The sequence below is a fragment of the Passer montanus genome, unplaced genomic scaffold (genome assembly GCF_014805655.1).
Source record: "Passer montanus isolate IOZ18808 unplaced genomic scaffold, ASM1480565v1 scaffold106, whole genome shotgun sequence".
Taxonomy (NCBI): domain Eukaryota; kingdom Metazoa; phylum Chordata; class Aves; order Passeriformes; family Passeridae; genus Passer; species Passer montanus.
Window position 1 is genome coordinate 2909482 of NW_024357170.1, and position 27449 is coordinate 2936930.

Genomic DNA, 27449 nt, shown 5'->3' on the forward strand with positions numbered 1-27449 from the left:
TGGAAGGTAAGAATATTTTCCGACAAAATATAACTTATAGACTAATCATATCAAGCCTATTCTAATGTAATGTTAATTGTCATTATTTTTCACAATTCCATTTTGACCATTACTTCATTTCTTTATCTGGAGAGCCAGTAAATGACAAATGGAATGCATTTTTCATGACTCAGCATTTTGATTATTTATTAAGTTAGCTCTAATATTTCAGTTGCCTTTATCAACTACCTGAAAAAAAAAATCAATATCTGATAGAGCATTGCAGTAAAGTATATAAGCATGAGGTTTGTGCTGCTCAGTCTCAGTTTGTCACTTCCAGCCACCTGACTAAGAAGTGACATTTAAATCTTTCTCCTGTCCCTGTTATCTGATTTGCAGGAATCCAAGACTTAAGCAACCATGTCCAGCTCCAGCGAGGTAGAGCTCCTACACACATTTAAGGGGATTCCCTTTACCACCAGGTCTTCTCCAGAGCTTTTAAAATCCTTGGATAGTTTTGATGCTAGAGAAGATGATGTTCTTTTGGTTTCCTATCCCAAATCTGGTAAGTTCTAGTTTTCAATGTTAACTGCAAGAAGTTTTGATTTTGTTTTTGATGTTCTCTGCTTAAACTACTTGGGAAATATCTGTGTGAAAGAAACAGGAAAGGATGTTTAAGTATGTGAATGTATTATTCTGTCAGTAAATGTTCATATTACAAGAAATATGGGTTATTTCCCAACATTTTGATTCTGTAGAAAACAGTCTCACGTGTTTTCATGGAAAACAAATATATATTCCTTACCTGTAAGCAAAATCTGTACTTGAAGGATTTTCTTGAGGACTTGTATGAAGTTGAGTGCCTCTTGGCTGTAGATTTGTTAATTTCTTATCCTCTCTCCACTCACCTCTCTTGGACAGAGGAGCATACACACAGGGGGAGCTCAATCAATACTTTCAGAAATATACAGACTCACATTATTGTAAGAAAAAAACCCAACCAAATGAACATGTTATTCTAAAATAAATTATAAACACAATATAGCCACCTCTCAGCTATAGAGATAGCAGTTTGTATAATGGGATGGTTTTGGTACCAAAATTAATGCTTGTCTCAGAGTTACATTGTAATTCATATATAGCCCTTTTTTTTTCAGTGTTTATATATTTGGAGCCAATGGGATTATTTAGTCATGCAAAATTTCTTGAATCTGTAGGATTAGAAATATAACTTGCTCACTAGCAAGGGGTTTCCGTATGAAAAATGCATGTTTCAGTAACAAATGTTTATCCTTTTTTTATTGTTTGTTTTGTTTACTTAAAATTCCTCTTCTGTAGGCACTCACTGGCTTGCAGGAGTTATAACAAAGCTTTACAATACTCAAGTCACAATAACATCTCCCATTGAATTTGGAGACATTTCCCGACTGGAGGAGCTGGATAAACTCTCATCAAAGAGAATCATCCCAACACACTTAGACTACAACATGTTGCCTCCAAATTTTAAGAATAAGAAATGCAAGGTAAGACAAAATTATATCAAAGCAGTAAAATATGTAGAAAGTCTACTAGGAATCTATTTTGTCCTGTTGATCCTTAATAATTTTTGAATTATTCACAGTTTTTAGAATTGTTTTGCTGTGAATATTGGAGACACAGCGGACCACCAGCTGAAGGCAGCAACAGAGACTTGGACTGGGGACTGGGTTCTGCTCCTGCCCCACTGCTCCCATGGGGTGATTTTTACACCAGGCACCACACAAAATAGGACATCAATATCTTTAGATCAGAAGTCTTTCATTAGTAAGTGGGGTGTTCTCATGACCTCATTTCCAACTCTCAGAAAATCCTGGCTACTTACAGGCTCCTCTGGGATTAAAGGTACTCTGACCCTCCTGCTGGAGCTTTCTGAAGAGCCCATAAAGGTATTGGGCAAACAAAGGAGAAATGAGATGAGGGAGGTAGATTCAGAACACAGTTTTGAGTTCACAGAATCACCGATTGGAAGAGACCTTAAAGATCATCTTGTTCTAACATGAGCAGGGACGCCGACTAAACCAGTTCCTCCCATGCTAATGTGGGAGATTTAAAAAATAAGCTCAAGGTCTCAGATTTTATATTCAAAGTCAAAAAATTCAGGATCGCTCAGATGCAGACTTTTGGGACAAAGCTGATTTGAATGAAAGGCCAAATTTTATGTTTGCAGCTGTCCTTTGAATGTTAATTAGTAATGCTTTCATATGTGAGATATATGAGATAATATACTGACTCAAGGTTAAAGTTGGGACAGGCTCTTCCGTAAAACATAAACATTACCCAGCCAGGGCAAACACACCTCTGTACACATGGATTTGTTTACTAATCACTATGGGCTCCTTACTAAGAAGACATTTCTAATTTAATGGCATGGTCACCAAAGGAGAAATCCTAAAGGAAAGGGTTTTGACACTGCAAACTGCCTATGACAATGCTCTATTTACAGCCAGAGCTCCTCTAAAATAAAGGGAGGATATTATCATTAATAACTAAATCTGCTTCACTTACAGATGATCTACATCAGCAGAAATCCAAAAGACACTGCAGTTTCCATGTTTCATTACTACAGAGATAACCCAAACCTTCCCACTGTAGACAGCTGGACTGCTTTCTTTGACATGTTCTTAAAAGGCAATGGTAAGGATAAATGTTTTCTATTTGCAGTTCACATTAGTTTGTTATGCACAGAAAGACTTAAGAAATTTGAACTGTGTGAAAACTCCTTATTGAACTCCTTATTTATATGGGGGTGGTGGGGATAAATCCTAATGCCAAGCTAAACAAGAGCAAATAATAGGATGCTCACTTCAGCCCTGCAAGGAGTCATTCTGAGAGGCAGCTGCATCATTCCAGCACAGCTCTCTGCAAGTTTTTGCTGCTCTTTGTTGCCCTGGGCAAGCAGGGCCGTGGCTGATGACAGAGCATGTGAGGGGACTGTCACCAGCCTGCAGGGACAGCTGCAACTGCAGTTCTGGTGTCTTCTCCAGGCTGGGAGACAGCCCTGGGCAGCCCAACAACGGAGTCTGGACATGTTCCTAAAGCCCTTCTGCACACACTCTCCCTGATGTGCTGTCTCAGAAATGGGGTCCAAAGACCAAGGACAAGAGGGAGATTTTTTAGGAGTGGTGGGATGGCAGCTGGCAACAGGACCTTGTTCATGTTGTCCTCTCCCACATTTAGTGTTTTATTACTCCTTTGAGGACATGTGTCACCACAGTGATGATAACAGCAATAATGATTGATCACCTTGAAAACCCCGAAAGAAAAGTGTTGTTGCAGTCATCACGGACTCGCATCAGAACTCCAGGAGTCAATTTGTTTACTGTCTCCTCCAGGCTTTGGCTCAGATGTGGTGTTCTGAGTCCAGAGCAGCCCTAAGGCACATGTTTCAGTGATTTGCAGGATCTTGGCTTGTTTGGTATGAACTCTGAACATACAATAGTGAAAAAAAAGGAAAGAGGCTTCTATTCAAGGCCAGGCTGGATGGGGCTCTGAGCAACCTGCTCTGGTGGAAGGTGTCCCTGCCCATGGCAGAGGAGTTGGAACTAAATTATTTTTAAGGTCCCTTCCAATCTGAAGCATTCTATGCTTCAATGATTATATTTTAAAAGCATCTCCTATTTCCTATAAATTATTAGCCACCTTCTATTTTCTGAGTGCCTATGTGTGGCATAAATAAAGAACTATGTTGGTTAAAGAGAAATTTAGGTAAGAGGTGATGTAGAGGGGAAGGTGGTAATATTTTGCTCCTAGTAGAAACATTTCAAGGGTGTGCTGCTTGATCCAAACCCTGCGGTACTCTTGCAAATATCAGTTCAAAACAAGGGTTAGGACACACCGGGACAGCTGTAATGAATTCCCTGGAGTCTCCAAGTCTCTTCTGAAGCCACCAGGACTGTGCTATCACTGGCCACATCCCCAGAGTAGGTGGCCAGGGGAGCAGGGTTTAATTGCACACTGTGGAGCACACATGCCTTGCACTTAGAAACTGCTTTATGTGCTGGAGATGTCTGCAGACTGGAGCATTCAGCTTAATTATAACTATTAATTATAATTGATACTTAATTACAACTCACAGTTTGTGACAAAAATTATGCCCATTACAAGATTAAAATTTTATGGTCGTGGTGGTTATAAAGCAAAGTCACAGTTCTGGAGAATGCTTGCTGAGCTTTCTCTGTTTTGGCCTCTTCTCATTGCCCTGCAAGAGGTTTTCATCTTGCCTTTGAAATTGAGAGGTCAGAATTTTGGTTTTTAAAAAAAAGCTGAAATTTAGCTGTGTTCCCAGGGTTCAGCAAATGGAGCATTCAGACAAAACAAATCAGCTACAAACCCTTCTATCTGTGTCACTGGCTGAATGAGGCATTTGCATGAGTTCTTTAAGTAACTCTTCTTCAGCTTTTAAAAATTATACAGATTCCCTTCTGCTGGGATGTAAGAGAGGTAACAAATGTGTGCTCTGTTTGCCAGCCTGTTCTTTTAATCTCCTGCTGAGGTGATCAAGTCTCTGTGACCACAGACATGCAATCATCAGTCATCTGAGATGTTCACATCTTGTTAGGCCGGTACATTTTACTTCATTAGAGGGCTTTCCTTAGACCTGGAGCCTGCTTCCACTACAGAATCATAGTATCTGGTGTGAAATAGTATCAGAATAGTATCTGGTGTGAAAACAAATTCCAACAAGAATGGAAACCTCTTTGGAAGTTACTTTTGTAAATTTGCATCACTTGACACAAAGAACTGCCTGTGTTTTAGTGCATTACAGACACAAATTATTCCCCTAAATATGTGAGGTAGCATCACAGTTATTTATGAATAAAGTTTTTCTGGATCTCTTTTACATGGGTTTTCCTTTCAGTTGTCTGTGGATCCTGGTTTGATCATTTCCTAAGCTGGGAAGAACATGAAGATGAGAAAAACATCCTCTTTTTGTTCTATGAAGACATGAAGAAGGTAAATATGCTCTCTGCTCTTGGTGCAAAAGGCATTACTTGCAAATTAGCATCATTAAAACATCAAAGAGGAAGTTATAAGGAAAAAGGAGAAAGAAGGAAAATGTGAATATGTATCTTTGGGCATGTTTTTTATTTGCATGGAATTTAGTATTAACTAAATAATTCTGACTACACAAGCTATATAAATATGAACTCTTGTGAGAGTTGCATTTCTTAGATGCAGGAATGGGACTCAGACACTTTTCCTCAGGCTCAGGCAGAGTTTTAAGTTCCCGTTTTTTGTCCTATGGAAAGACCAACCAAGGACATCTATTGAGGATCACACATTAACTTGCTATGTTTGACATTTCAGATGCAATTTTCAAAAAGTGATGTAAGACAACAGAACTACTCACATCTGGGACTTGTGTTCCCAATAAAAAAGAAAATTAGAGGCTGGAGGGTTAGGGAAAAACTTCACTATTCTTAAAAAAGAGAAAGTAAAATATCAACATACTTTAGCTTTCAGAGAATGAATTTTTAGGTGGATAGAAAACATTTTCTAGTGTCTTTTTGAAAATAGGTTTGTTCATTTTTTTTTGGGGGGGGGGGCGGGAATCAACTACTAGGCATATAAACAAGCCATTTTGGATGCTGAGTCACTTGTTAGATCTCTAGATACATCATGTCCAATGAAATAAACTACTTGGAGCTGGGCTCTGAGTATTCTTCTATTTCCAGGGAAATAATTCTGAAAGACAGGAGAACATTTTATCTGAATTGAGAGATAAAATTGACAATGTGACTGTGTGTGATATGACATACTCTGTATTTATTAATTTCTGTGAGTATGGCTAAGAGGGGAATCAGGTTTACTGTACCTGTCATCTGCACAATCCAATGCTTTGCTTGAAAGCAAATAAATGTGCGACCAACTCATTATGTAATAAAAGGGATCATTTTCAAATCAGCTAAAAGTCTGGTAATCAGCTCAGAAACATAAAAGCTGTATTTTTCTTATACCTCAGGATCTCCCTAAGGTTGTAAAGGAAATTACGATGTTCCTGAATTTAAATGTCAGTGACAATGATATCCAAGACATCTGCAAGAAGTCCTCGTTCTCAGAGATGAAGAATGACACAGAAAAGGAGAACAGCGATCCCAGTCACACCGTGTGTGCTCTGACATCCAACAGGAAGCTGATTTTCCGAAAAGGTAAATTCCTTTGTGCCTAACACAGGAGAAGCAGTGGGAATCCAGTAAAGACTGCAGTGCAGGTCTTTCCTGGAGTCTTTGGGTCAGCCCTGGGAAGTGATGACAGGATTCTTTGATCTGAAGCCCTCTTAAAAATCACTTCCTGGCTGCAAAATCAGACTTGTACTAGAGAAGCACAGAGGAGTCTGAACTATAGCCTGACTAATATTGCTCTGTGGGAGCTGTTGAACCAAAAGGCAAGCTTACCCAGCAATACTCTTTATCTGTCTTTTTTTAAATCTAAAAGTTGACCACCTCAGTGTTTTACAACAGGTCTCTCTGATATTACCTGCCAAGGTCACTTAGTTGACTAGAATAAGAAAGAGCCAGACACATTCCTTCTGAATGAGGCTGCTCTTATCACCCCTTATCTTACTGAAATATTCCTGAAGAAGGAATATGCTGACAACAACAAAAGAATGGTCATAGGTAACTTCCAGACCTTGGAAAATTTTCCACAGTTCTTAGCTCAGATGTGATTTTAAAATACCCTCAGGAGCTGTTTTCTTGCTCCTGGCATTTCTGAAGCTTCCACAGGTTTGGATAACAAGTCAATCAAACCCACAATTTTTAAAAATTATTTTGATTTAGTTAATTTTTGAACAACAATTGACAGTTTAAAGCTAAGAGTTGTTTCAGTTAATAAACAGAGAAATGGTACCTTTCGTTAATTCACAACGGTTTTACCAGTCAGCAGAAACAAATGAAAACATACAATCTGTCAATAAAGAAGAAACAACAACAAAAAAGAGAGATGCATTTTTCTCAGTCAGTGAACTTTGATAGATATGATAAAAATGTTGAAAAATCCCAACATTTTCACTTCCAAGTAGTAAGTTCCTATGCTAATCCCAGACATTTAGCTAGTTTCAACCAGTTTACAGAAGAGTTATATGTATATATTATGCTTTGGGCTCTCTTTTCTTGTCGTTTAGGACTGAATGCTATTTTAGTCAGAAAACAAGATTATTATGTTAGGTTTGGCATGCAGAGTCTTTAGAGCATGCACATGGGGGGAACTGTAAGCATTGTCTCATAAAAATGTATCAGTTTACAGAACAATTTCCTTTTTGCTTCAACTGGGTAACAGTTGAAACACTTTTCTGACCACCAGTGTCCATGACCACTCAGAAGTATTCAACTAGCCACTTAAGTAGCTGGACACCTCATCCATAAAAATTCTAGAGTTTAGGAGCAGATGTAAGGGTGAGATTAATTTGTCAGTCCATTCTGGGCTCCTTTTCTAGGAATCTTTTTTTTGTCAGTGCCTTTTGGGCTACCACTCATTTAATAAGTTTAGATGGTGACTAAAATTTCCTGTAAAGGTCCCTTTTCACCCAAACTGTTTTATGAATCTATGAATTTTCAGACTATTTACAAGACCATCTAGTAGAGAGAGTCTTTACAAGGGCCTGGGGTGACAGGACAAGGGGGAATGGCTTCACACTGACAGAGAGGAGGTTTAGATTGGATATAAGGAAGAAATTCCTCCTTGTGAGGGTGGGGAGGCCCTGGCACAGGTTGCTCAGAGAAGCTGTGGCTGCCCCATGATCCCTGGCAGTGTCCAAGGACAGGTTGGATGGGGCTCTGAGCAACCTGGGATAATGGGAGGCATCTCTGCCTACAGCAGGGGGATGGAACTGGATGACCTGTAAGGTCCCTTCCAACCCAAACCACTCTGTGGTTCTACAATTTCTTCTACTGACTGTGAAAAAACCCAGGCAGAGACATTTAATTGCATTCAACTAAGGCATGGTAAGATGTCCCCCTGCCCAGATCACCATGAGCTCTAATTCCACCTTGGAAAAGCTGCGGTCCTTCCTCCACCACTTGTGTTGCTGGCACTAATCAACTCTGAGGATAGGGTTCATCCACCTTCATGGATGATTATCACGGTAGCTCCCTACCGGGCTGTGCCCAGTGGGGGGTGCCGGAGCCAGGATAACTCAGCGGGAGCTCAGGCCACCTAAGCAAGCTATAGTGATTTTCAGCTCTTAGTGATTATCAGCTCAGTGATTTCAGCTCGTTAACTTGCTAGGTGCTGCTGCAGCAGCAGACGCAGGGAGAGAGAGGAGAAGGCCGTGTGGGGTTCTGCAGGATTCTTTATTCTTCAGATGTTCCACGAAGGTTCCCAGTGACAGCTCTTCTGCTGAACCAGGCAGAATCAGGGGTTTTTATACCGTACAGGGGTTTTGAAAACTGTCCAATAGTAAGGGTCAGGGGAAAGTGACCTATGGGCTTACAGAGAGATAAGCAGGGTCCGAAGGAGGAAGAGAGGGGCTGCTAGGGTCCAGTCATGCTGACTTGGCATTTCCTAGCTCAGGCCTCTGACTGCCAAGGAGGCCATGCAGGCCCTAGGCCTGCTACAGATGATGATCCAGATCTTTCCACCAGAGTCTCATCAGAACAATTCTGATCCTGACCTATCACGGTGACCATGGTTAAGAATATTAATATATCTGTGCCAACTGCAACATTAACAAAACCAGGCTGTTTTAAAATAATTTTCTGCTCCACATATTGCTCACTTCACTCTTCGTTCTGTTCTTGCTTTCCTAGGTGCTGTTGGTGATTGGAAGAACTATTTCACTCCAAAGCAGAATATTAGGTTTCAGGAGATATTTAATGAGAAAATGAAACTCAGCAAAATGGCAGATAGTTTCATCTATGAGTGCTGAGTCTCTGTGAAGAACAATATCCAGTTATCAACAAGCATGCACAGACCAGTTGGTGGGAAGTTCTGAATGGATGCTCCCATCAGTTTATAATGCTTCCAAGAGGAAGGATTATAAACATGGGTTCTTGAGAACAGGAAAGTTCTGACCCAGTGCCAGAGCTCAACTAACTTCTCAGAGGGCAGGTGTACATGGTTTCACAGTCAGGTGTCAGACCTTGGCTTGACAACCAAATCTACTTCATCATTTATTTATTTTCTTTGCTCCAAGGGGATATGAACAGACTTCATAAACCTGAATAAGGAATTTTACCCAAGATAATATGAAGAGAAAAACAAAAAAGAAACTTGCAAGGAACTGAATGTATAAGAAATCTAAAAACATGTCATAAGAAAATTACCAAAATTTGATCCCAGACTTGTTCCTCCTGTGATACACCATGATTTGGAAGTGCCTATCTTATTGGACATTGCTATTGATAATTAAGTTGAAAACTGCAGCATTTGAAGATCTGAAGTCTCTTTACAAACGTGTTTCCTTTTTTTTTCTTTTCTAACAGTGTCTAGTTCTTTGATGTAACTTATTTCTGGATTAGGTACCAGAGAGTCTTTGTGTTTTAAATGCAACTGATACAAATCCAAATAAACTTCAGCACCTCATGTTGAGCAACCGTAAATGTTTATTTTCCATTTGATTTTCTTCTTGCAAAATTCCCGTTTCCAGTGTTTTGATGAGAACTATTTTATTTCCCACTCCTTGAGCAACAAAACCAAACCACCACTCAGAGACAGCTTAATCCAAACAGCACTTATTTATTTACTCTGCCCTGATAAAACAGATTTTCCAAGAATCAACTATCGGTGTCCACATTGCAGGGAGTGTTCTACCCCACCACACAGTTCCAAGGCAGAACACAGATCCTGTGTGTGAGAGAAGCTCCTCTTCTGTGTTTTTTCTGAGGTACAGAAACAACCTGGTTTCATCAACACTCATCTCCCTCTAGCCATACACTTCACAATTGCCAGGCAGCCATTTCATTTCATGCCTGCTTTGTGTAAGCTGGCATCAACACCTACTGATTTTGCACCTGCACAAAGACACAGAAGTTATGGTGCTGAGAGTGGGAGAAAAGCCTGTGTGCAGTCCTTTGCCATTTACCATTTCAACACAACCTGAGGGAGATGATGTCCTGCTCTATACAAATAACCATTTGATGTGTTACTTTGCTCTTCTGACATTATATCACTCACTCTTCCCCCAAAATGCCACTGTTGCCCTCCTTTGAGGTGTCATTCTTCCACTATTAATAAGTGGCAAGAAATCAGCTAATGAAAATCACTGAACATTTTACTTAGAGACTTATTTTTTTCTGGCCCTTTGAGTATGGGAAAAAAGCCAGAGGGTCCTTGGGGAAATGAGGTTTGCAAGTGAGTTTAGCTGCACTAAGACTGCTGTAAGAGCAGCATTTGCACCACATGTATGCACACACAAATAGGATTGTTTATATCACATCCTACTTACAACATGGAACTGTGTGTGAAGGGACAGGATGAGGACTTGCCTTGTGGACCAAAGTAAGCTTAGTAAACTACTTAAACCTACCTATCAGTGAGGGAGGTAACAGTGTGCTGCTCAAAGTTCAATTAGCTCCCTAGCTGCTTCAGGGGGATGAGGAATGGATCAGTTTACAGCATGGCCTACTGACTAAATAAAAGATTTACATAGATTAAAATTAACCAAAAAAAAAAAAAAAGGTTCAGCAGGGCTTAATCAAAGCTAGGCCATGTATGTCTGTGCTATCCAAGCTCTGACACCAATGACAGCAGCCTGGCTGGAGTAGCCCAAGCTCCCTTGCTGCTCAGCAGGGGCAGCAGTACAGAGGCACTGCAGGGCAGTGGTCCAGTTTGCTCTCCACATTGCCAGCACTGCCTGCAAGTTTACCCCAAAATCCCCTTAAAACCTCTTGACTTCCATAATAAATCAAATATGTGTTTTGTTTGAACAAAGTGCTCCAAGTGTTGATATACCGATGTGGCAAGCCAAGACCAGGGCCTGTCTGTGAGTTATCAGAATTACTGCCCATAAAATCTGTTCAGACTCCAGGCAGAGATAAGTGTAGCCCCTTAAGGTCCTTTAAGAGGCAACATTCAGAGAATGGAATTGATCCAAAGGTAGATCATGATAAATATATTCAGGAAAACTTAAAGTTCATTAAGTGACATGAATGGGAGTGTTTTATATTTGTCTAAATTGGGTAAAGGGCCATGAGGGGAATGAGGAGAAGCTGAGGCCACTTGGGTCTGTTTGGCTGGAGGAGACTAAGGGGAGACCTCACTGCAGTTACAGGACCCTCGTGAAGGAAGAGGAGGGGCAGGCCCTGATCTCTGCTCTGTGTGACCAGGGACAGGACCCAAGGGAATGGCTGGAGCTGTGTCAGGGGAGGGTTAGGGTGGATATCAGAAAAGGTTCTTCCCCCAGAGGGTGCTGGGGCACTGAACGGGCTCCCCAGAGATGGTCATGACCCTAAGGCTGCCAGAGGTCCAGAAGCATTTGGACAGCGCTCTCAGGGATGCACAGGGTGGGATTGTTCGGGGGTCTGTGCACGGCCAGGAGCTGCACTCCTGATCCTGAGGGGTCCCTTCTAACTCAGCTTATTCTGTGATTCTGTGGTACTTCATCCCATTTTCAAGCTTTTTAGACTAAGCTTTACCTGAATAGAAACACTTCTGCTGGGCCTCGCTGTTCAGAAAGATCAGCGGGTGGTGACCAATCCCCTTCCAACTTGAGTCTGAATTGCTGTGGACAAAGTGCAACCAGGAAAGAAAAGGTGGGACAGTAAAAACAAATCCTACATGGATTACTACTACTGTACTAGCCATAAACAGGCTACTGTACCTACTGTACTAGCCATAAAGAGGTGTGCAACTATACCTTCAGTTAAAAGTTACACCCCTTGAGAGACTATTTCCATGTTTAATACAAGATAGCCACATCTAGTCCAGATATATTTCAATTTAGGCCAGAAACTTGTCAGCAAAATATGTGAACAATCAGGAAAAATGTGGCATGTTCCAGAATGTTCTCCAAACCCGAGTACTTTTTGGCCAAGAACTTTCACAGCAATTTACAGTATCTCTGACTACAGATAATAATGACCATTGATTCATCCAAGGTACCTGTACTCTTACATAATTCTGCATGTACTTTTGCCCTATTTTCCTTAATTTTTAAAGATTAGATTACTCCTATTGATAATAGTAATGTCATGTCCTTCTGCTCACTGTGTCAGAGCTACACACTGACGTGGAATGAACCACTAACATACATTGTGAAATAAAAATAAAATACAGTTGGGTATTTCTTACACAAGAAACAGGAGGAAGAATCCAAGGTTCAGAACCAGAACTGTATCTAAAGTGTCAGATTCATGAAACACATGGCCCAAGCCTGTTTTAAGTATTCTAAGGTTCATTAAATGTCTGTAACCCATGTCCAGCTTTGGAAATCCACGAGCTGCAAATGTGCTGAGGCCACAGGAAAACTGGAAAGCACCACTAAATGCAACATGATAAATTTATATTCCTCAGACACTTGACTTTGGTCACTGCTAGCTTCTTCAGTGGCCTTTCCATGGCTTCCCATCCTTAATTTTACAAATATTTTAACACAACTCCCTTCAATCCAAAGTGGAGAATGCTCCTTCCAAAGTGAAGAAATCTGGTTTGGCTACTGCTGCAACTGAACATGATTCCTGTCTTACATCATCCAATTTATCCTCCACATTTATTCCCTTTGGAATGCTACAGCCTTTTCAACACAAAATAAACAAAACATGCAGTATTCAAGATACTCACAAACCACTGAATTATACAATGGATTAATTATTTTTAACTTGTTAAATATTCTTTCTAAAAATTTCTCCTTTTTCAACTGCTAGCACACACTTCAAACCACTAGATATATTTTTTAATTATAATTGCTCTGTGAAAATGGATATTTTAACACTTATGTTAGGATTGTTTTTCAGTTTAGCTCAGCTTATTTTATATATACACCTCCTCAGTTTCACCAGACCCTCTCTTTACTAGCCTGAATAATTTGGTACCATTACCTTCATATTGCTCACTGCTCATTCTCTTTCATGCCTCCCCCACAGAAGGGGGAATGCTCTATTAAACCAGAGCCACATCCATAAACATATCTTGAATCAGAAAAGGGGGATACACCAACCTGTCCCAGAACAACAGAGAGAAAAACAAACCCACCATCCAAAGATTTTTTCAGACAAGTGTATTACTGGTAAGATTTTCTAACCCCTTTATGCATCAGGTTCACACATAATGGTGTTTTTCTTCTGTACAGCATTACTGCTCTTGTAATTAACAAGAGCAATTAGATAACAATTAGGATGATTGGTCCTGCTGGGTGGAATTAGACTAATTTAGACTTATTGCTGCAAAAAGTAAGTAGTGTTTTAAGACCAGACTAACAGAAAAAAAAATTAAAATCAAAATCCTTCCCCCACATAGGCTCTGGAAAAACTAGTAACCTAAAATGTGTGATCAAGGTTTAAAAGTCTTAGACACTTGAAATCAGCAAGTATTAAAACATATCTCTGACTTCAAAAGGCTGAGATATATGTGATTCATATTGATTTGAAATAACTTAAGGTCAGAACTTGTTGCATCACTGAACAGGAACTGGAGAGGAAGATAAACTGAATAGGAGAAAAAGCAGATAAAAATAAAGAATGAGAGTCAGAAGTGGGTGAAGGTGTGAAGAATTAATTTGGGCATTAAATCTGTCCACCTTTGCCATCACAAATTATTTGTGTGGCGCATGAACTTGTGAGTATGATTTGGAGTACCGAAACTCACCACAAGTCAGCCCATAACTGTTCTCTACTTAAAAGACTAAAGAAAGCTGTTTATTTAAAATTTGAAGTAATCAGCTACTTTTTCCTAACAGCTTATTACAAATATTTACATAGTTTCCTGTTTTTCCATTTCACATAATCATGACAGAACAGCCCACATTACCTAAGATCTTCTTTGAAATACCCTAGGTTAATTGAAGCAAAAAAACCAAAAGCTCACATGGCCAAAAGATGATCTCAAAATTACCCCAGACTAACAAAACTGACCATTGAAATCTACTCTGAATGAGTAATACCCCTCTAATGAAAGGCAATGTGGTGTCACATGTACTGGAATAGGCCTTGGAAAAATATTCAACACATTTAAACTTTCCTGGGACTTGGGATTTCACCTCTAAGGTGACACAGTTACCCTCACTGTCTCTGCCTCTCTGACCCCTAAATCCTTCATATGATTGAGGCTCTTCTATAAAATCAAAAGTAATTAAGGCATCCCTCTTCCTACCCTATAATTAGACTTTCCACTACAGTGTGGGCAATACAAATCTGAACCTTTCAGGAAGCAGACCCTGCATATCCCATATCTTTTTTTGGTAAAGTCTCTAGAGCTCTTTTATCCTTCATATTCTTTCCAATGTAAGATTATACCATGTTCTTCTAAACAAGAATTCATCAAGGTGAAAACACTGATGTCCAAAATATGGCTCTCCTCTTTGTCAAAGTCCATGGGATGTATCCAGCACAGAACCTTAAAATGTAACTGAGACACGTAAATTTAGGTGACTTAGAGCTGGTTACTACAATAAACAATTTATCTGTTAACTGTAGATAGGCAGTAAATAATTTCAGTTCAACATCTTGCTTTGTGAAAGGAAGTAAACACAAAGTTTATCAGAGGCCACTATACCAGGTGATATACTGGGAGTATAACTATTTATACAATGCAATATTTAGCAGAGAAACAAAATAAAATATACAAGCCATTATCATTCACCTTACTTGTAACTGCCAGTGTACCATGGGTATTTTTATTTTTTAGCATAACCCAAACCAGAACTTAACTCTGATATATACTATTGTATTTGTAATGTACATTACAAATCCTATTTTCAATAAATACAAGCATGTAAACCAGTTTTAACATGCTAAAAGTAGTCTGTATATATATATTTTATATAAACCCACATGAACTATAGTTTTGTTTCGTTTTTTTTAACAGCAGCTACTTTTCCATACAATAAACTTAAAGGCTTTTATTTGGCTTTAACTCTTTTGAGGTTGCAATACAGTCTTCATAGAAAGAAAGTGAGTTTCTGCAATGATCTCAAAGACAATGGGAAATTTAACTCCAAATTTGGCAAAACATTAATTTAGGCACTTCAATAAAATCAAAAATAAACAGATTCCAGGATCGACAATTCCAAATGTGATTTAATTATTTATGAGCTTCAAACTGAACACATGTTAAAGTGCTTTTTTAAACGAGTATTAACTTGTTTTAGAGCAACTGTGTTGTATTTTCAAAATAGAGGAGGAAGTTTTATTGATAAGTATTTTACACCTGACCTCTCCAACATATGTTAAAACTCTTCCTTGCTAAGGACAAAGCTTGTAAAATGCAATCACACAACCACAATACCATGCATTTGATAAAGGAAATGCAAACCACCTGAGAAAAACTGACAGAAGTTTTGGGGTTTTTAAGCCCAAATTACAAATCTTCAAGTCATACAAAATCATTGATCCCTGAAAACATTCAGATTATGAAATAGAGAAGCATCATTCCTGTAGGACAGGTGTGATGATTAAGAGCAGATTTACAGGGTACTCTCTTTTGTAGCATTCCTCCCATTGCACTTAAATGGCTTTTAAAATCATCATGGATATGATCATATTTTCAGCATACAATCATGAATGTGGGACCTGGAATTAGGGGGAGACACCTTTTTAACTCTACTGTGCTGTAAAATTTGAAAGGTAAGCATTCCTTTGGGATATGGATGTACTGAGGAAGAAAAGGAGGGCTGACCAATGGCGTTACTCTTTTTCCATCAATTCCTTATTTCCTTTCCTGCAGCTCTCATTTCTCCCCATTTCCTTTTCTGCTGAGCTGATTTCTTCCAACTGCTTCCTTGCAGAGTTCACTTTCTCTAAGAGCAGGAATAGGTGTTCTGCAAACTCCCGCACAGCTCCACAGCCACCTCTGCTCTTACAGATGTAACCAGCAGCCTTCTGAGCAGCGGCACAGGCATCAGCAGGCACACCACTCATGCCTGCCTGCTTCAGACACTCCATGTCAGACTCCTCATTTCCTAGGGAGGAAGATGACAGACAAGGCCAAATATCACAGAAGGAAAAGAATCAGTATTTTTCTCAGTTTTTCTGGGTATGCATTGATCTGATTTTTGAAATTTTTTTTTGTCACAATATTCATCTCAGCAGCTCAACAGCACTTTGCACAATCAAGTCAGGTGTTGGAAAATCTTGGTGATACATGTAAATGATGATCACACTTCACAATCTTCAGGCAAGAGAATGCTACTTTTAAGAGCAGTAAAATTATGTGAGCAGCTGAATAAAGTTTGGCAGGACTCCTCACTTAGCCTGTCACTGAAATACAGTTTAGCACAGAAGCACATGGCTTTCAGTTCTAATTCTGTCTATTTCTGATTACCATTTCAGAACACAATCTATACAATATCCCTCTGAAATGAACTAGGATGAGTTTAAAATTGTCAGCTCTAAGTGAATGCTTATCAATATTTTGATATCAAAATGTTTCCTAAAATCAAAAGCTTTCCTATATCCCATTGGAAAAACAGTGAAGACTTCCCTTACCGAATTACACAGATTCATCAATGTCTGTAACATTTAGATTTTACCATAACAGGCCATAAAATACCCACTTTTGATGATTGTGTGTTGCAATGTGCACAGCAATCCCATTAAATTCAGTGTATTTACAAAGAGAAAAGTGGTTTAAAGCTCAGCAGCAGCATGATTCTATTTGTCTATGCTATTTAAATTAAATAAACCAAAAGAAAAGGAACTGACCTAAGTAAGCCACCTCTTTCCAGCTCAAACCCATGTCCTCCTGCCAGTCCTTCAGAACCTGTAGTTTATTTGTTACGCTGACTTTTGCTGCACATCCCAGCTGCATGGCTGACAGTATTTTTGAACAATCTCTGTCAGAGATGAGTCGAACCTATTGAAATAAAATTAGAGTAAGTTCTACACCAAAGAAATATGACATACAAGTTGATTTACTATTACAAAAAAAAAGCACAAATTTTGTTTGTAGAAGCTCTCTCTGGAAATCCACTGAATGATTAATTTTCAAAACTCAGAGCAGAAGTGATTAGCAGCCAAAACCAGAGTCTTGAGGTTCCTTTAGGAAGGTGAAATACCTTTCTGCAGCCCTCCCTGATGTTCAAAAATGATTTACATTTGTCTGTTTAAATGCAACATGTACTAATTAAAATACTAAATATCACAGTATGGTGGCATGGTGACTATCTAGTGCAGTATGATCTAATTAAGTCAAAATGTGGAATGAGAGAATGATCAAGAAAGATTTCTGAAATATTTGCTGAAGTAGAAGATGAAGTTTTTTCTTTGGCCCCTCTACTTAATAACATAACTTTATTTATAGCACCATTTCAGAGCATCAAAACAACACTATACAGATGAAAGCAGCACAGCACATTTATCTCTGGAAGTTCATTCCAAATTTGAAATTTCAGGAATGGTGCACAAGGTAAGTTAAAACTAGAAGATAATTGTAGCAGGATTTTTAGAAATCTCAGATGCAAACCCTTCAGGTTTTCTGTCAAAGATGTAGACAAGCTTATCTTCCCTAATTGCTTTTAAATACAAACAAATGCTTGACACTGATTTTAAGTACAGAATGAAGAGAAGAGGAGCAAAAGGCGGGATTGTAACAGCAACATATACTAGAAATAAAGTGCAGCACAAAGACCTAGAGGTTTTCAATTAAACATTCCAAGTCAAAGAAGGTATGGAAATGGGCTCCCACAGGCAACAAAACAGTGATTACAAGCTTCCTACCCCTCTGGCTTCCTAGAAAATGAAGCTGAGGGACTGCTGACAAAACATCTACTCCATTTCACAGGAGTGGGCTCTGGGGTGACCTCATTGTGGCCTTCCAGTGCCTGAAAGGAGCCCACAGGAAAGACGGGGAAAGACTACTGACAAGAGCCTGGAGTGACCGGACAAGGGGGAATGGCTCCAAAGTGTCAGAGGGGAGGTTTAGATTGGATATGAGGAAGACATTGTGCCCTGTGAGGATGGTGAGGCCCTGGCATAGGTTGCCCAGAGCAGCTGTGGCTGCTCCTGGATCCCTGGCAGTAACCAAGGCCAGGCTCGATGGGGCAACCTGGGATAGTAGAAGGTGTCCCTGCCCATGGCAGGGGGATGGAACAAGATGATCCCACCCAGGCGATTCTCTGATTCTGTGAAATGCAGAAAGTTGCTGTAATTACTGTGACTGAGAACTTTCTCAAAACACTCATTTTCCTCTTAGGGTTCTGAGGATAACATTTGTCCCAACCAATATATTATGCTGCTTGACCACAAGTACTGTGAAAAAACTTCAACTTCTATGCTGCAAGAATGTATTGTTTAGAATCTTTTAATGTGCAGGTTATGTGAGGTATGATGGCTCACTCTTCAGAACAGCACTTACCTGGATTCCTCTTTTCTTTAACAGATCAATGCCTACAATATCTCTGTAATCATAGGAGACCATTTCCTTGTGATCTTCTGTCACATAAATGCGACCATTGGTCAGGCATCCATCAATACTGCAAACCAAGAGCTTCACCTCTTTTAGCGGCTCTTTGCCAAAATATCCAAAGCTAGACAAAGAAATTATCTTTTTAGGATGGAAGTTTTTGCACAGTTCAAAACCCCAAGTATTTCCCATACAACTGTAGCCTTCAGACAGAAGAACCAGCTTTGAAATTCTTCTTTTCTAATGTTTTTTCTCATCATCATCACTCTCCAACTATTTCTTCAAAGAAATGAACATAACCATCCAAAAGACAGCCCATTTATGTCATCCATTTAAAAATTAGGATGAAAAAGGCACAGAAAATATACTCCCTTCCCACCCATTATTTCCTTAGAACAGCTGCAAAGAAAAGGTAGCTGGTGAGGTACAATCAGCTCATGCCCTCTACACAGACATTCCCATTCCTGGGCATCAGTTATAGTGGTCTGGAGCATGGAAATCTGGGACACCTCAGCTGGGAAAGCCAGAGAGGATGCTAACACATTGCTGAGGCTTACACTCTTCACCAAGCTGAACTTCAAGTAAAAAATCAAACTACCAAAATGCCACCATGTAACAAAGGTAATTCCGTTGATTTCAACAGAGATAGGAAAAAATCCTGGGCAGAAATAAAGCTGCCCAATTATCTTTGATCTCCATTGCTTACATTCTATGCGTTATGAATTCACATGACCACACTTTGAAACAAGCAGCATCAACGAAATAAGGGAATAAAAAGTGCTTTTACCTCAACACTCTCTGCTCTGCAATAGGCCAGTCAATGTCTATATCAATATCCACACTGTGCTCTGCACGCATTTCATAGTAGGCCATTTTACCACCCTGGAGGAAATAAAATCCACTCAAATTTTATGCTTGGGTCAACACAAATACAAAACTCTACAATTTAGCACCATGCAATGAAAGCCAAGTGCCTGGTTACACAGTGGCCACCATGGCTTATATAAAAATGAACCATCAATTATGTTTTTGCCAGTGACACAGAACCATTTGAAGGAACAGTTAATAACTATGAATAGTTAATAGTTAATAATTATTTCCATTTTACAACTAGAGAAAGTGTGCAAGATGTTATGCATTACAGCAATTATATCAAACTAATTTCACTAGCTCTTTTAATCAGCAAAATAGTAATACCTTCAGCATTTGCTTAGGAAGACTATTTTATTATTTTCTTACTGTTACTTAATTTCCAAGGGAAATATATTCCACCACACCCCAGTGTTGTTCTGCACCACTACACTGGGATGTAAACATCAAGAAAGGGAAAAGACTGTTAAAGTTACAGTACAAAAATTGGCATAAGATGAAATTGGCTGAACATAGAAATTTACAGATTATGACAAGGCTCTGACAGTGCATGAAGCTCAGTTTCACATCTTTAGTGGCACTAAAATGAATTCTAAGATACACTGATGAACTCCTGCAAAACTCAACTCAGTATTGTATTGGTTTAGGGTTAAAGCTATGTAAGACATTTATTTGCATAAATTTATTTGCTATGGAGGATGATCTTACTGGAACTGCCCTAGCTATAACTAGCCCTGCTAAGTTATAAATAATTAGCAAACTGTTCTGAGGTCAGAGTGCTGTTATTTCACACTAACTGCATCAGAAATCAAAACAGAGTATTGAATTCAGAACCCTCTACAGCAAGAGTAGATGTATTATTCTGAAGAGCATAAAAAACCAGAAGCACTAACCTGCAAGTAGCCTTTCTCAATCAGATGCCTCTTGGCAAAATAAAACGAGCCATTTTCATAGAGCTCCCCAGGCCAGTCTTGCCTACGGTACCGCTTTGCTGGATTCAGGTTTTGGGGTTCTGTCATCTTGTTTTCTGTTAACAGAGGAAAAAAATGACAAAAAAAGCTTTAAATAATTCCTGTTCAGAGTCACTTAACAACCTAAATAACCTTCTGTTGAAAAATTAAGGGTATAATTCAGTCACCAACTACTCTCATTATTGTCTCTTTCTGCTTAGCTTTATAATGAATCACAGACTGGTTTGGGTTGGAAGGGGCGTTAAAGATGATCCAGTTCCTACCCCTTGCCATGGGCAGGGACACCTTTCACTGTTCCAGGTTGCTCAGAACCCCATTCAACTTGGCCTGGAACACATCTAGGGATGCAGAATCCACAACTTCTCCAGGGAATCACTGAATTGCCTCTCTTTCTTGGAATTGTGCATAAAGTGGAGGACTACTCTGTAAGCCTAGCAGTGAAAAAGGGAACTTTTAATTACCACTTTAGGAAAAAAAACCAAACCAACCAAACAGAAACAACAACAAAAACACAAGAAGTTATTTGCTTCAAAACTCGTTCCCACAAGGAGTAGGAGGCACGTTCTACCAGACTGTCCTTGCCAACATGAAAGAAATACTATTCCTGTACTACAATTCCTAGTGCACATGGGAATGCCTGAATGCACTCTGATACCTGAAAGGACCAGCCTGAAATCTAGAATGTGAAAAAAGAGCACATGTGAAAAATTTTTGCCTGCGAAAACATCTTGGGACCTCCCCAAAACACATCTTATTTAAGGCTATGCATTAACTCTTCATAAGTGCTTTAATCAGTGTCCACAAATAAACAAACAGCTGTCTGCACAAACACCATCCCAAAAGATTTCATATTATTACCAATGAAAATTGTATATGTAGCAGAAACCAAATCAAGGACCAAAGACTTTTGTCCTTAAGCCACTTCAATCCAGATGTACAAAGCAGGTAAAAATTCACCAGGTGTCATGATCCAGTAACCATGAGAAAGTTAGAAGGCATTCTCAAACACCCAAAACATCCTGAGGCTTTAGTAGATATACACACGTCTGGTGTTTCATAACCAGCTAAAGCTTTGTACTCACTGAAGTAAATATTTCCAGTCAGAGAGAGACACCTTTCTCTTTCAGGGTCTATCAATATTAAGCCTTAATGCAGAAGGAGCAACAGAGCTACACCAAAAAAAAACCAAAACAAACCATGAAATTATTTTAGCATAATCAGTACTCTAAAGCTGATGGAAAAATATAATGAAGAAAAACCATTGTATAATTCTGCTGTGAATCACTGTCACCTGAAATACCACACACCTGAAATGCCATTTGCATTTAGCCTTAAGCTGCTCATGTTGGCACAATGTGTTTCCAGCTCTCCTCAGTCTTTGCAGCTGAATAATTCCTTATCTCTCACCACATTTAAAAAAGTTTGGATGTCATTTTGTGCAGAAGAATTACTTCTTTTTTTAGGTAGGCCTCGAGGCTTTCTTATTTAACAATCTGCCTATGGGACGCAACCACTTCAGGAAGCCATATGGCAGATCCACATGAGATTCATTCTTTCACATTTGTCCCTTCCAGCATCTGAAGATGTGCATGTGGCTTGCTAAACTGGAATCCACAGAATCCTGAAATTGCCCCCCATGCTTTTGATACTCCTCTTATACTGCACAAACAAAAAGCATGACTTTGTAGCAGGCACAAGGCCTGCACGGCCTCCTTGGCGATCAGAGGCCTGAGAGCTAGGAAATGCCGAGTCAACATGACTGAGCTTTAGAAGCCCCTCTCTTCTGCCTTACGGACCCTGCTTATCTCCCTGTAAATCCATAGGTCACTTTCCCCTGACCCTTACTATTGGACAGTTTTCAAAACCCCTGTAGGGTATAAAAACCCCTAATTCTTCCCGGTTCGGCAGAAGAGCTGTCACTGGACCCTTCGCGGAGACCCAAATAAAAGAATCCTGCGGAACCCATACAGCGCTTCTCATCTCTCTCTCCCCTGCGTCTGCTGCTGCGGCACCTAGCAAGCTACGAGCTGAAATCACTAAGAGCTGATTATCACTAAGAGCTGCAAATCACTATAGCTTGCCTAGGTTGCCTGAGTCCCCTGCTGAGCTATCCTGGCCGGCCGGCATTCCATGCTGGGCTCCTGCCCTGAGGGTAATGACCCGACCATATGACTTATTTCTCCTCTTATGGGGAACAATTACAATATTCAAGTGTTTATTCTAAACAAAGGCTTAAATTTTATTTCAACTTATCTCTCAGATCAAGCCTCATTTATTACACATGCTCTTTTACAGCATGATGCTTTTGAAACTCACAAAAAAATTTAATCTGAAGCAATTTATATCTCAACAAAATAACTGTAATGCTTGAGTAATTTTAATTTTTTAAAAACCTAGAAAAAAACACCAAAACTCCAGTGTGAGAGTACCTGAAATAACCATTTTTAAAAAATGAAAAAAAAAAATTCTGCTTTAACCACAGAAACAAAGCCAACACACAAAATGTGTGGAATAGCTCTTTGTACCAGGACAACTTGGTTTATAGCTAAACCAAGTTGCAATCTTTATTTGTAAAATTTCAGACTTTGATCATCTTGGCCACTGTAGCTAAGAGGCATACTTTCTCTGGGAAAAACCAGTCACATTTTTCTGGATGTGCTAACCAACATGAGTTTAGCCCTCATGATTCAAAGGCATTTTGCAACATGACATACGTCAGCAGCCAAATTATCAGGATGAAACAAAACCTAAGTCTCCAGGCCAAGAGATTGTCATCCCATCCTCACCAAGATTTTATCTCACATTACTAGTCATTTGTCAGCTACTGCATAGCAAGAACAGTTTTCTAGTTAGGACCTTAGTGTCATGTCTGAGTACACATGAATACCCACCAGGAAAAAGTTAACATGCAAAGGTTTTTTTGGAACTGTATCTTCAGCCTAGACAAGCTAATATAATTTTAATTTCTACAAAACAGTTACCGAAAGGCTGCACAATGCTCAGTAATATCAAGACACCAGTGCTTGGAAGGAATTTCTCTCAGACATCACTTCCTAAAACAGCATAGATATGAAAAGCAAGAATTTGAAAAAAAAAAAAAAGTTAAGTATAACTGTAACCAGAAACATCTAAATATTACCTCCTTTCTTTACCTCACTCCATCTGAATTGATGCCTCCTCACAACAGAGAAGACAGAATCAAAGCCCTCCTTCTGGATCAGATCTGCCACTTTTATAAGGTCACTGGGATGTAAACAGGGAGATGTTGCTTGAATATTTCCTACAATATCAACCTCTAAAGAAAAACAAAGAGACATTTATGAAACAATTCACATCTTTAGTAACACAACTGCAAAATGTGGTATAAGTACCACACACACACACACAAAAAAAAAAGGAGAATCTGAATCTTTCTGGGTTTTATTTAGTCAATGCTTTACTTATTTTTCTAAATAATAAGTGCATTATCCCTCTGGGGCTACAGTATAAAAGCTCAGCATATTTCATCCCTGATTTACCATGATGATGATTGAGAAACTCTGTGATGGCTTCCAGGGAAGTTGAGGAGTCTTGAGAGACTTCAGGGCTTCTGCGATGGACCTGAGCACCAAACTGCTTCGCAACCTTCTCAATCTCATCATGGTCTGTGGAAACCCATATGCTGTTGGCAGACAGTGACAGAAATTAATATAAAGAATAAATCCCACCATTATTGACTTGCCTGTTGTAATTTAACCTGAATAAAACTCAGCTTGTTTATGTCTGTACTACACCTTGCAATAAAAGGAACTAGTTATTGTATTTGTATTAATAAAACTATCCCAGTCAGTCCAACAACCAGCTTTTAACAATGGGGATAAAAAAACAGAATGCAAAACCTGACGCTTGAGTTGCATTCCATGCAGGAAACTTAAGCAACATAAAACTTAGAAGTGTTACCAGAAAAATCCAGTGTCAGCACAAAGAATTTGTTAGGCATGTTAACAAATCAATGAATTGTGAATGCGTTGGATGTGGCATTCAGAATCATGTAAGAGTTTAGTTTACAACAAGTAAAACTGCCACAAAGTTAAAAGATTAGCTTATGCTGCGTGTTAAAATGTGTTAATTGGGCTCCATACACTCCCAGCTGTTCAAGTTCTATGTGTTTTGGCACAGAAAACTTCCACTACTGGTAAAGCAAGATTGCCATCATTCAGGGAAAATAAATATTTTAAAAAGGAAGGGCTAATTCTGAGTATCATGTGATGACAAACACTGAACACATGTGAAGCCACTCCTGTCATCGTGGCGACAAAAAAGCATGAGAGGTGTAAAAACAAAAACTATGAGAAGTCACCCTTCCTCTCACAGCTGGCATTCTGAATGCACTGTCCACACGAAATGGTGCTGCAGTTACTTTTCTTCCCCCAAAGACATTATGGGATCTGTGGGATCATCAAAAGAAAAATATATGTGACAGCGACTGCAACGTCAGGTCACACCCATGAGAACAAACACACAAGAGGTGTTTTCCAGACACTGCTTTGGGATGGTGAACTTAAATACACATTCGCCATTCAACCACCAGTTTTGCTGTGTAACAGGTACTGTGCACAGCTGTTCCAAAGGTGACAAGGCAAACCTGGTGCATGTCCACCTACTGCACCTGCCATGCCTCAAAGTCAGGCTGCACAACCCTGACTGGCTTCCTGTTGGGAAAATTCAGGTGCCAAACAGAAGCCACAGCAGGTCATTCAGCAATACAGAGTCACAGTCATTAAGAAATTATCAGTAACCTCAGTAACCAGAAGTGTTCTTGTCTGTTTCTTCATTAAAAATAAAACATAGCGCTGCATCCTCTACTTTCCAGATACAGCAAGAAAGGTTCTCCAGGCCAGATAATGACAGAGTGCTCTGGATCTAGCTGGGCTACCTTTCTCCTTGACTTGCTCTGAGCATTATGCAGCAGGTTCGCACAGGGAACCTGCTCCTAAGTGTGCTACACACCGAGCACATCCTGACCATGGCTTTAATTACCAGCAAATGTGTAGAATATCCTCAGTCTTGTTCCTGCAGAAAAATCTGTAATGGCTCTATTCTCAACACCACCAACACATGCGTTTCTATCTAGCTCTAATTATTGCTTCCAGTTTCAGACACGTGGCCACAAACTGAGCTTCTCTTCTGTGTCACATGGGCACAAAAGACCATCCCCTGCAACCTGACATTTGAGTGAGACTGCTTCTGATGTGCTGGGTCCAGCTGTGGGCTCCCCGATACCAAAAAGGAAAATGGGACCAAGCTCAGCAGGAGCCAGCATGATGACTGGGTCTGGGAGCACACATGTGCCAGGAGATGCTGAAAGAGACATCGCAGCAAGGAGGTGATTTCAAAGCTGGGCAGGTAGAGAGAAAATAAGATTTTTCTGGGTAAGCTCAGTGAAAGGAACAGAAAGGCTGTGGGGTCTCCATCCTTGGAGATGCCAAGCTCAGTGCACACTGTCCTGACTACCCAGATGACCACGAACCAAAGTCATCCTGCGCTTCAGCAGTTCACAGGAGATCACCTTCAGCCTGGCAGTCCCATTTAATAAAGATGTCTTAATGAACTAAACCCATCAATATTTACAACATCACCAGCTAGTGGCCACCCATCACAAAAACTTTAATTTCAATTTACTGTGTAAGACTTCAATTTCTTCATTCCTCTGCTGCTCACCCTCAGCAGGAAGGGACAGCTGAGCTCTTGACAGGGTGCTTGCCCTGCCTGACCCTTAATCTGGTGCCACAGTGACTGCACCCCCTTGTCTTAAGTAAGGATCAATCCTGCCTCACTGGCAGAGTCACAGCATGGGTCAGGCTGGAAGGGACCACAGCAGGTCAGCTGGTCCCACCTCCCTGCTCTAGCAGGGTCACCTGGAGCAGGATGCACAGGATTCCATCCAGGCAGCTTTTGAGTATCTCCACCGAGGGAGACTCCACACCCTCCCACGGCAGCCTGTTCCAGTAAAGAAGCTCCTTCTCCTGTCCAGATGGAACTTCCTGGGCATTAGTTCCTGACGCTTCTTCTGTCCCATTGCTGGGCCCCACGGAGCAGAGCCTGGTCCCTGCTCTGAGCCCTCCCTGCAGACACTGACAGTCATCCCTAAGACCCTCTTGACGAAGCGACAGCTTCCCTCAACCCCTCCCTGGGCCAGGGTCCCCTGGCCCGTCCATCCCGAACCAGAAGCCGCCAGGGGAAGGGGAGGGACAGGGGGGGCGACGCATGCGCACCTGTGGAAGACGCCGGCATCGATGGCGGCGCGCAGCACCCAGCCGATGAGTGGCACCCCCGCCAGCAGCTTGATGTTCTTCAGCGGGATCCCTTTGCTACCGCCTCGCGCCAGCACCAGCGCGGCCAGGTGGGGCTGCGGCCGCCCCTCGCCCGCATACATGGTCGTGTCCCTGTCCCGCTCTGCTCCTCTTGCGCCGCGCCCTGCCACGCACGCATATCGCCCCCTGCGGCATGCCGGGAAATGTAGTCCTACTCTACAGTGCATGCGTGTGGGGAGAGCGGCGGGGAGACGCCGGGGGGCAGTGAGGGACACGCCTTGTGGGGGGCTCGAGGGGGGGGTTCGGGGAAACATCCAGTCTTTAGGGGGGAGAGGGTGGTCTTTTGGCACAAGGTGCCCCGCAAAGCCCGGTCTTCGTGCCTGCTTTCACGGCAGGATGGATAGATAGATGGATGGATGGACGGACGGACCGACTTCTACGGTGTGTATATCTTTAGTCTAGAGAAGATTGCGAGGGAATCTTATTAATGCATGTAAATATCTCAAAGGTTGCCAAGAAGATGGTGCCAGACTCTCCAGTTACAGGACGAGGAGCACTGGCCATAAACTAAACACAAGCAGCTCAGCAGGAGGAAGAATTTCTGCACACTGAGGGTGGCAGAGCCCTGGAACAGCTGCCCAGGGAGGGCCTGGAGCCTCCCTCTGCGGGGACATTCCGACCCACCGGGACACGCTCTTGTGTCACCTGCTCCAGGCGGCCGTGCCTGGGCGGGGGCTTGGACAGGGTGATCTCTAGAGGTCACAATAATAATAATAATTATATGATAATCCTGTGGTTCTGCAGC

The 27449-nt window shown here is 40.7% G+C and overlaps 2 protein-coding genes across 3 annotated transcripts; one reads left to right on the plus strand and one right to left on the minus strand.

Annotated features, from left to right (window-relative positions):
- The first annotated feature begins 326 nt into the window (after positions 1-326).
- LOC120507590 (sulfotransferase 6B1-like) lies at positions 327-9560 on the plus strand. The gene is made up of 6 exons (XM_039720418.1): positions 327-544; positions 1318-1502; positions 2526-2652; positions 4877-4971; positions 5981-6167; positions 8766-9560. The coding sequence occupies exons 1-6, from the start codon at positions 400-402 to the stop codon at positions 8882-8884; spliced, it is 858 nt and encodes a 285-aa protein (XP_039576352.1). The 5' UTR covers positions 327-399; the 3' UTR covers positions 8885-9560.
- Positions 9561-14752: 5192 nt separating this feature from the next.
- Positions 14753-27077, minus strand: CMAS (cytidine monophosphate N-acetylneuraminic acid synthetase). 2 transcript variants are annotated; one of them, XM_039720406.1, is made up of 8 exons: positions 26249-26541; positions 23870-24012; positions 23491-23646; positions 20274-20407; positions 19298-19392; positions 18463-18634; positions 16812-16962; positions 14753-16069 (listed from the first exon to the last, which is right to left on the minus strand). In XM_039720406.1, the coding sequence occupies exons 1-8, from the start codon at positions 26473-26475 to the stop codon at positions 15795-15797; spliced, it is 1353 nt and encodes a 450-aa protein (XP_039576340.1). In that variant the 5' UTR covers positions 26476-26541; the 3' UTR covers positions 14753-15794. The 2 variants fall into 2 exon arrangements, with proteins under 2 accessions (XP_039576340.1, XP_039576331.1); XM_039720397.1 differs by lacking the exon at positions 26249-26541 and adding an exon at positions 26606-27077 and having other exon boundaries at positions 14772-16069.
- Between the last annotated feature and the right edge of the window lie 372 nt (positions 27078-27449).

Excerpts from the sequence above, each read along its gene's own strand:
- LOC120507590 (XM_039720418.1), top strand. The coding sequence starts at position 400 with ATGTCCAGCTCCAGCGAGGTAGAGCTCCTACACACATTTAAGGGGATT. Across the intron at positions 4,972-5,980 it reads TCTATGAAGACATGAAGAAG|GATCTCCCTAAGGTTGTAAA; the intron begins GTAAATATGCTC and ends CTTATACCTCAG. Across the intron at positions 6,168-8,765 it reads GAAGCTGATTTTCCGAAAAG|GTGCTGTTGGTGATTGGAAG; the intron begins GTAAATTCCTTT and ends TTGCTTTCCTAG.
- CMAS (XM_039720397.1), bottom strand. The coding sequence starts at position 26,958 with ATGTTTCCCCGAACCCCCCCCTCGAGCCCCCCACAAGGCGTGTCCCTC. Across the intron at positions 20,408-23,490 it reads GAGTGAGGTAAAGAAAGGAG|AAAACAAGATGACAGAACCC; the intron begins GTAATATTTAGA and ends CTCTGTTAACAG. Across the intron at positions 16,963-18,462 it reads TAAAGAAAAGAGGAATCCAG|GTTCGACTCATCTCTGACAG; the intron begins GTAAGTGCTGTT and ends TTATTTCAATAG.